General features: G+C 41.5%; 1 protein-coding gene across 2 annotated transcripts in view; it reads left to right on the top strand.

Annotated features, from left to right (window-relative positions):
- The window catches only part of LANCL2 (LanC like 2), a 38,047-nt gene that overhangs the window by 15,120 nt on the left and 14,455 nt on the right, over positions 1–8,472 (top strand). For both annotated transcript variants that reach the window (XM_006022159.3, XM_025202326.1), the window contains exons 6-7: positions 2,876–3,058; positions 6,935–7,111. In XM_006022159.3, coding sequence (XP_006022221.1) covers positions 2,876–3,058; positions 6,935–7,111 — 360 coding nt within the window. The remainder of the gene's footprint in view (positions 1–2,875; positions 3,059–6,934; positions 7,112–8,472) is intronic.

Consider the following 8,472-nt stretch of genomic DNA (forward strand, 5'->3'; position numbering starts at 1 on the left):
GCCATCCTGATAGCATCTAATCTCTTAAGAAACCCACAACCTCTTAGCTGTTTGCTTACCATTTCAGGTTGTTAAGAAAAACGGTTCTGTCCAATATGGCTTGTTGTAGGTGGCAATTACTCTAAATATAAATAACATTGTTTTTTTTTTCCATTATGTAAAATTGCTGCTTTTAACAATTACCACAGAACTGTTATTTGAAATGCTATTAGATTATTGCCTTTTCATTGTACCTTTAAACATCATGAGTCACTCAGCTGAGTCACTTATTGCCAGAGGAACAAGATATGAGGGTATCTTTCTGGCATTTGAAGCATGGTTTTGGCAAGGAATTCAAAATGTGTGTGTAGGTATATATGTATAGCTAGATGGATAGGGGGTGTATATTTAATAACTTTTAATAATAAGTAAATAGTATTTATTATGTATAATCAAATAAATCTAAATACTATCTGCCTTGCATGTACATTCTGCCTGTGCTTTGAGGATCTCTAACCACTTCAGAGACACTTGCACAACACTTTTGTGGGGTTGGTAAACATCATTGTACCTACTTACAGTTGGAAAAAGTAAGGCACTGCAGCGTTAAATATCCTTGTCAGCAAGTTGGTGGCAGATCTGATATGTTTAACTAGGAATTTCGCATGCCAGTCTCCTGTTCCTAGCAAAGAGGCAAAAACCGTTGCTTTCATTCTTGGGTTGTTAGTAAACAAATGCCTCCAGTAACTTATTATATGTTTTGCAGTAGTGTCTATGAGTCCCAGTTATGGACCCCCATTGTGCTATGCTCTGTATAAACACATAGCAAAATGACAGTCCCTGCACTAAAGAGACAAGTCTAAATATAGGAGGAAAGAAATGAGATGGATACAAATGGGGAGAGTACAACAAGACACTGTTGGTCAGCATATAGAGCAGCGTAGAGCTGCCTGCCCATTTTCAAGGTCTTTTTGGACATCGTGGCAAAGGCGAAATGTTTTAACATTACCTCAGTAGACTTGTTTGCAATGGGGGAAGAGTATAAGAATTCCTTTTGCTTTGTTTCTTTGGTAAGGACAATAATTCTCTGCATTGACACATTATCACGATTTCAGTAGAACAAAATTCTATAGTAAAAATTGTCTTGATTGTTGCTATTTACTTTTTATAAAAAATCAACTTAAAACAGAACCTGATTGTCCCCAGACCTGAACAGAAGCCCAAGGTGGGGAAGAAAATCTAAACAGATTAGCCTTTCCCTTCTTATTATCTCCCTTCCTGAGGAATGGACAGGACTGCACTCCAAAACCTCAAGGACAAAGCGTGGTGGCCTCAGTGAAATGGTGGTCCTGTGACCATATGCCCCCATGAAAAACTATGGCTAGCATAGTTAAGGCACCTCATCTATTTCTGCTCTGTCTTCTACTGCAGGACAGTCTGACCCTCAGATTCTAGTACTTTTCAGTGACACCGCAGAGCCACATACAGATCTGTTGGTGAACCACTGGTTACTCCCAAAAGTTTCTGTCCTCTCCTGTAGTAAGGGTGGAATGGTGTTGTAGCTGTGATGGTCCAAGAAATACTCAAGGTCACCAAAAAAAAATCATCCTAGCCTCTTGCATATGTTTTCACCTGGGATCTCAGCAAACCGAATGGATCCCTTTATGGGAGTATTGGTGATCAGTGGTTTAAAGATGTCATGTTTAAAGATGTAAATTCATTTTAGTGATGTCTTTGCCTTGCAGATACGTAAAGGCCTCTTATTTCCTTGTAGGAATCTGAATTGCAGCAGGCACTTGCTTATTAAATGCAGATTGGCTAAAGCACCGAAACAACATTCAACACAAAAAATGGTTCTGTTTCTGTCACTGATTTAATGATTGGATAATATGGGTTTCGGTCACAGAGCTGCTGTTTTGTTTGTTGGAAATTTTAAAATTCACAGAGACTGGGAAAAGAATAGACAGCTGTGCTATGAAAAATGCCATTAAGGGGCTAGAAGAGGAAATGAAAATTGAAAAACAACCGCAAACTATATTCACCTGAACCACTAGGCTTAATCAGTATGTAGACTTCACTTAGAAGGGAACAGCAGTCAGTGGATGTATTCCCTGTTATATATACACACGTCATCTTAACACTAATAGTGGAAGTATGGTCCTGAGAGTACAATAATTTTGAAGTTGTTTGAGTACCTAAAGGCATAGAAAGGCATTTCAGAAATTTGAAGTGGAGACCTTTTCTGTATTTATAGCATGATGATGTTTTTCCCAAATGCCCTTCCAGTGGCTCTGTCAGGTCCCGGTTCTTGATTTAGATAATTTCTTCAAATCTCTATAGTTTTAGGAAATGTTATTTATGATGGAAATGTTAACCCTCATAAGCATTTAGGCAGAAAGGTTATTGGCTCCCACTCATTCCTGGTAAGTCCCCTCCAGGAGTATCTCATCCATCAGGAAATGTGCCAGGTTTGTATTCTGCAGGGCTTGGCTATTTATTTTAAAACCATATTAGCTAAATATTGTAATAAGTGCATGCTATAAACAACCAAACCATAAAGCCATCTTATTTCTCTCAAGTGTTTCCTTTGATTTTAAGGCATAGAGGACTGGGAATCTTGGAACTTGTGTTCTGTTCTCAGTTCTGCCATTAGGCTTCCTGGATCAGCTTGGGTAAGTCAACTAACTAGTGTGTGCCACAATTTTCCATCTGTAACTGGGCATAATAATGCTTTTCTTAAGGGTTTTGTGAAGGTAAATTCATGAGTGTTTCTTAAGAATGTAAAAATACACCTACAGAAGGTTGTATGTAGGAGTATTGGGGTCTGTAAAAGAAAAAAGTGAAGAAATCATTAAACAGTGTTTTTAATGTAAGATTATTATCATCTTGTTTTTAGCCAGTTGCAAATGTGGATCAGGATACCCTGACGGAGCTGGTGAAACCAAGCATTGACTATGTGCGTCATAAAAAATTCAGATCTGGGAATTACCCATCGTCATTAAGCAATGAAACAGACAGGCTTGTCCACTGGTGCCACGGTGCTCCAGGAGTCATCCACATGCTTATGCAAGCTTATAAGGCAAGTTGTTCTCACCTGTGTCTACGCATGCACACACCTGTGGCCACACAAGGAAGTTTGATCTTATTGGCCAAGATTTTCAAAGCTAGAAACCTATAGTTGGCACTTAATAAGAGGCCACAGAGGTATCTTAACACAAGTGCTGAGCAAAAAAAGCAGCTTCCACGGAGCTTAATAGTATCTGCTGAACTTCTAGGAAATTGGGCCATTTCTAGTTTAGGAGTCCAGTATTATGATATTAGTTCTGAAGATCTTGGTCTATCATTTTTGCCTTATTCAGAATGTTAAAGGTACCTTTGGTTTTAAAACCAGTCTTTCTTTGTCCTCATGATCAAGTATCTTAGACTTGCGCTATAAAGATCTAGCACTTGAGAACTTAATACCTTGATGTCAAAACAGATTCCAGATTCCTGCTAAAGGACAAATATAACTCATACGTTATTACAGCCTACTGCTTGTTCCTCTGCATCGTCACTGACTTCGTTATCTCTCTTGCATGCTAGAGTGCTGACTGGCATGATACTTAAAAGCATGCAGTTTAATTATATGTATGCAGGTTGATTCTTGTCTTGACAAGTCTTCTTGGCAGGTTCTCTGGTCAGTCTCCAAGTGGGTTGATGAAAAGCAGTCATGGTTATCAGAATAACTGCTTGCACTGCTACCTGTAGGCACTTTTACACACGCTCCCAGGGTGAGGTGGGGAGGCAGTGCTTTAATTAGAGCCGCTCTGAGAGCCACTCTAAAGTGCTACCATGTCTCCCTGCGCTTAAAAATGGAGGTGGGGGTGCTTTAACTAAAGCTCATTCAACAAGCTTTAATTCAAGTGACTCCACTGCCATTTTTAGGCGCGGGGACACTGATACACGAGATGCAGAAGGCTGCAGGAGTGCAGCAATTGCTATGCTCCAGCAGACTCAGTTAAATGGGTCTGATCTGACACGGTGGAATTCCAGTGCAGCAGAGCAGCCTCCGTGCTTGTGTATAGGCGCCCTGTAATTTGAGCTGTGAACATCCTGCAACACTGCTGAATGCAACAGCAGCCACAGCAGTGTTTGCTTTGGAATGAGGGATGGATTTACCTTGGACAAGGACATGCCTGACCAACCTTTTATGATGAGATGACTGGCTTGTGGATGTGGACAAACCAGTGGATGTGATATACCTTGATTTTAGCAAGGCTTGTGATATGGTCTCCTACAACATTCTCACAAACAAGCCAAGAAGTACAGGTTGGATGAATGGACTGTAAGGTGGATAAAAAAAATGCCTGGATCATCAGGCTCAAAGGTATCAATGGCTTGATGTGTAGTTGGCAACTGGTATCAAGTGGAGTGCCCCAGAGGTCAGTTCTGGGGCTGGTTTTGTTCAGTATCTTCATCAGTGACCTTGAAGATGGCGCAGAGTGCATCCTCAGCAAGTTTGCAGATGACACCAAGCTGGGGGGAGTAGTAGCTGTGTTGGAAGATAGAGCTAGGATTCAGAGGGCCCATCTACATGTTCATTAATGCACTTTTGCTAGTGCATGTTAAATTTAGTGCCTCCATTGTGAGGTACTAGAAAAAGGCATATTATCCTATTTTAATGCACATTAATAAAAGTGCATGTTTTTTGTGATGCTTTAATGTGCCTTTAAATAGGCTAATGCACATTAAAGCCCATGTATAGATGATCCCAAAGAGACCCAGATAAATTGGAAGATTAGCCCAAAAGAAATCATGGTGTTTTCGATAAGGAGCAAGTGCAAAGTCCTGCACTTAGGATAGAACAATCCTGGGCACCAGTACAGAATGGGGACCAACTGGCTAAGTAGCAGCTCTACAGAAAAAGACTTGGGGGTTACAGTGCACAATAAACTAAATATAAGTCAACAGTGTGCCATTGTTGCGAAGGTGGCTAATGGCATACTGAGCTGCATTGTTAGCGACACTGCCAGCAGATCAAGGGAAGTGATTCTTCCCCTCCATTCAGTGCTGGTGAGACCACATCTGGAGTACAGTGTCCAGTTTTGGGCCCCTCACTACAGAAAACACGTGAACAAACGAGTGAGTCCAGCAAAAGGCAATGAAAATGGTTAGGGGCTGGGGCACGTGAGGAGAAGCTGAGGGAACTGGGCTTATTTAGTCTGGAGAAGAGAAGATTGAGAGAGGATTGAATAGCAGCCTTCATTACCTGAAGGGGGGGGGTTCCAAAGAGGACGGAGCTAGACTGTTCTCCGTGGCAAATGACAGGACAAGGAGCAATGATCTCAAGTTGCAGCAAGGGAAGTTTAGGTTAGATATTAGGGAAAACATTCTTACTAGGAGGGTAGTAAAACACTGGAACAAGTTTTTGGTTGTGGAGTGTTTAAGGCCTGGCTAGACAAAGCCCTGGCTGGGATGTTCTAGTTGGGGATGGCCCTGCTTTGAGCAGGGGGTTGGATTAGATGGCCTCCCAAGGTCCCTTCCAACCCTAATTTTCTATGATTCTAGATATTGCAGAAATCCATTTTTCCTTTCCTGACATGATGCTTTCTCAGCGCAAAATGCTGCATATTTTCAGGAGCTGAGAGGATAAGAAACACATTTTTTAGCTAATAGTCTCATCCTTGGCCATCTTATCCTTTTTAGGTTGGTCAGGTCACACACACAGCTTCTTTCTGTCCTTCAGTCTGCCTTCTAAAGGAGCAGTGTACAAAGTAATCAAAGAGATTGTCAACAGCACAACCTGTTCCATAGCACACGGTAACAGGAACTCTGAGCCATCCCTCTGCTTAGAAAATGGAATCGTCATCATGCTTACATCCTATGTCCTTCAGATAATGAGAGAGACTCTTTATCCCCTTAGGCATGTTTTTACAAAGCACAAGTTTTAAGACCGACACTGACATAGGAGGTATTTCAGACATGTCTTAAATTCTCTTTTTTTCTTGTTGTGAGTGCAGTGGCAAAGGGAGCAGTATGCAGGTTCTTGAGAGCAGAAACCTCCATTTTCTTTTGGCCAAAACAGATTGGTTTCATTCCCTACTTTTCTGCTGAGCCGGGTAGACATCCAAAGGGAGATTGTAGGGACAAGTGTGAAACATAGGCGACTGATAGGGGGTGCACGTGCCCCCCCGACGGGGCCGGTGCCCCTCCTGATGGGGCTGGTGGCGGCATCTGTGGGTGCCCCCACAAATTCAGGAGCCACCAGTCACTCATGGTATGAATGAGTTTCCTTTGGGTTCCTCCCAAAGGTCAGGCTGGGAGGAATTCTTTTATGGTGCCTTTTGGAGCTACTGAACTAGAAACAATGCTCTTCAGTCAGGGCAATGCTGTGTGCCTTAACATGTGTGAAGATGGCTAATATTATAGTAGGTAATAGTTCAATGCAAAGCAGTGATCTCTGACAATTTCATTATAGGAGCCTGACTTTGGTCAGCAGACACCATGACGTCCATCAGAATAGTTGGAACTGAGGCCTCGTCTGCTGTTTAGGGATTGCCTTTGTGAGGCTCCCATGTGTTTCATGCATGTCTTTAGCTAGGTCAGCCTTGGGCTTTGTGCTATGCTTTTTGTTTATTTGTGTGAATTTTTGGTTTAATTTTTAAACCAAACATCATAATCCAACCATGATGGTGATTTGGGGGTTAAGCCTGGGAGAGTGATGAATAACTAGATTGAAGGTAATTGATCACATGGATTTTTTTCATTGCGAGTTCAGATGTGTAAAAGTCCTCTAAATTGCCTTTCTACCTGCATAGAAAGGTATGTGCAATCTGAGAGGAGATAAAAAGTATTTTCATGATAGAAGGATTGTAAAAAAAACCCAACTACGTAGATAGCTGTGTTCCCCGTATCCATCTTCCCCTCTCTGTTGGTGAGTAGGTTAAATGAATGTAAATGATTTCTTGCTCCATAGACCTTTAAAGAGGATAAGTACTTGAAGGATGCCATGGAATGTAGTGACGTCATCTGGCAGAGGGGTTTGCTGAGGAAAGGCTATGGAATATGTCATGGGACTGCTGGAAATGGCTACTCCTTCTTATCTCTCTATAACCTAACTCAGGACAAAAAGTACTTCTACCGAGCTTGCAAGGTAAGATACACTGCATCCCCTTTTCTCTCCGTTTCATCCTTGTATGAATTTGTGTAACTAACTACACAAGTCACATACCATTTTTGTTCTGTATTACCTGAATGTCTTTTTTTCTTTCTTTCCTAAAATGTTTTCAGTGGTTTTTAGAAGGAAAAAAGGAGTCATGGTGTGAAATACACCTCCTCTGACAATAACTGGCTGGTATTCTGTTCTGTTATAGATACTCCATTGTGCTATTCTGTGCAGGATACAACTGATCTAAACATCTGTTGTGATTATTACTTTGGTTACTTGGCTTCTGACCTCATGACTGTTTTGGGTTGTGGAGGTTTGAGCTGCCTGGCATTAGGTTTAAACTATAGCAAGTGCTACATGGAGAACTGCTGTGTTCTCACGATAGCTCTGACATTGGCTCCCTTTGCAGTCCTGAATAATCTCCTCGTTATGTCTCTGTTTCCCTAATTACACAAGAGTGTTCTGAGCCTTAATTCGTTAATGTTGGAGGACATTAGGTCCTTCTGTTTCCCAGCTGTCTTCATCATTAGCCAGATGCACAGGGGCTGACTATGGTGTCTGATACTATATAGTAGTCAATGGAAGTTTTAAAAATGCCAGTGATCTCTTTGCTTGTATTATTTGATATTTACTGTAGTGCTGCATTGTGATCAGACCCCAGGACTTCTTTATGACTAAAACTTCTCTCAGCCATTAGAGAAGTTGTAGATCCAAAGAACTCTTAAGCAATACTGATGGTGATTTATAATGTTTGTAGGATTTGCCCACAAGACTGTGACACCACTCAGGCTTTCTTGATCAGGTTTTAAATTCTGTTTACTGATTCTCAGTACTTATATGGCGCTACCATAGTATTGGAGCGCCTCTAAGTCTCTGTTGGAAGTACCTTTGAGCTGCTTACAGGGGTTGAAAGTTGCTGAGGTGCCTCCAACACCTCTGAGATGCTGAAATGCTAATGTTAGCATAGAGCCTAGCAGCCTAAGTCATGGTCCAGGCCCCCAAGTGCCAGGTGCTGTAAAATCTCAAAATAGAGAGTCTTTAGCCCAGAGGCATTGCAATCTAGTTAGAGACACTCAGACCACGTAGCCCAAGGAAAGAGTTTGAGAGCATACTGGTTAACATGATAGCTTTAGTCCTAGTGCATCAGCAGCTTAACTGTTAAAGTGTCTGGTAGGTGTCATGGCAAAAGGAGAGTTTTTTTTAAAATCAGGGACTGGAAGATTGTTTAGGGATTGTGGGTGCTTATAAGGAGCTCTTTCCAAGTTTAAGTAGCAGGATAAGAGAAGGCACAAAAGGGCTTGCTTAAAAATAATGGTTATGGGATTGTGGGTGCTTCAGGCACTCTT

Source organism: Alligator sinensis, unplaced genomic scaffold, assembly GCF_000455745.1.
Source record: "Alligator sinensis unplaced genomic scaffold, ASM45574v1 scaffold213_1, whole genome shotgun sequence".
Classification (NCBI taxonomy): domain Eukaryota; kingdom Metazoa; phylum Chordata; order Crocodylia; family Alligatoridae; genus Alligator; species Alligator sinensis.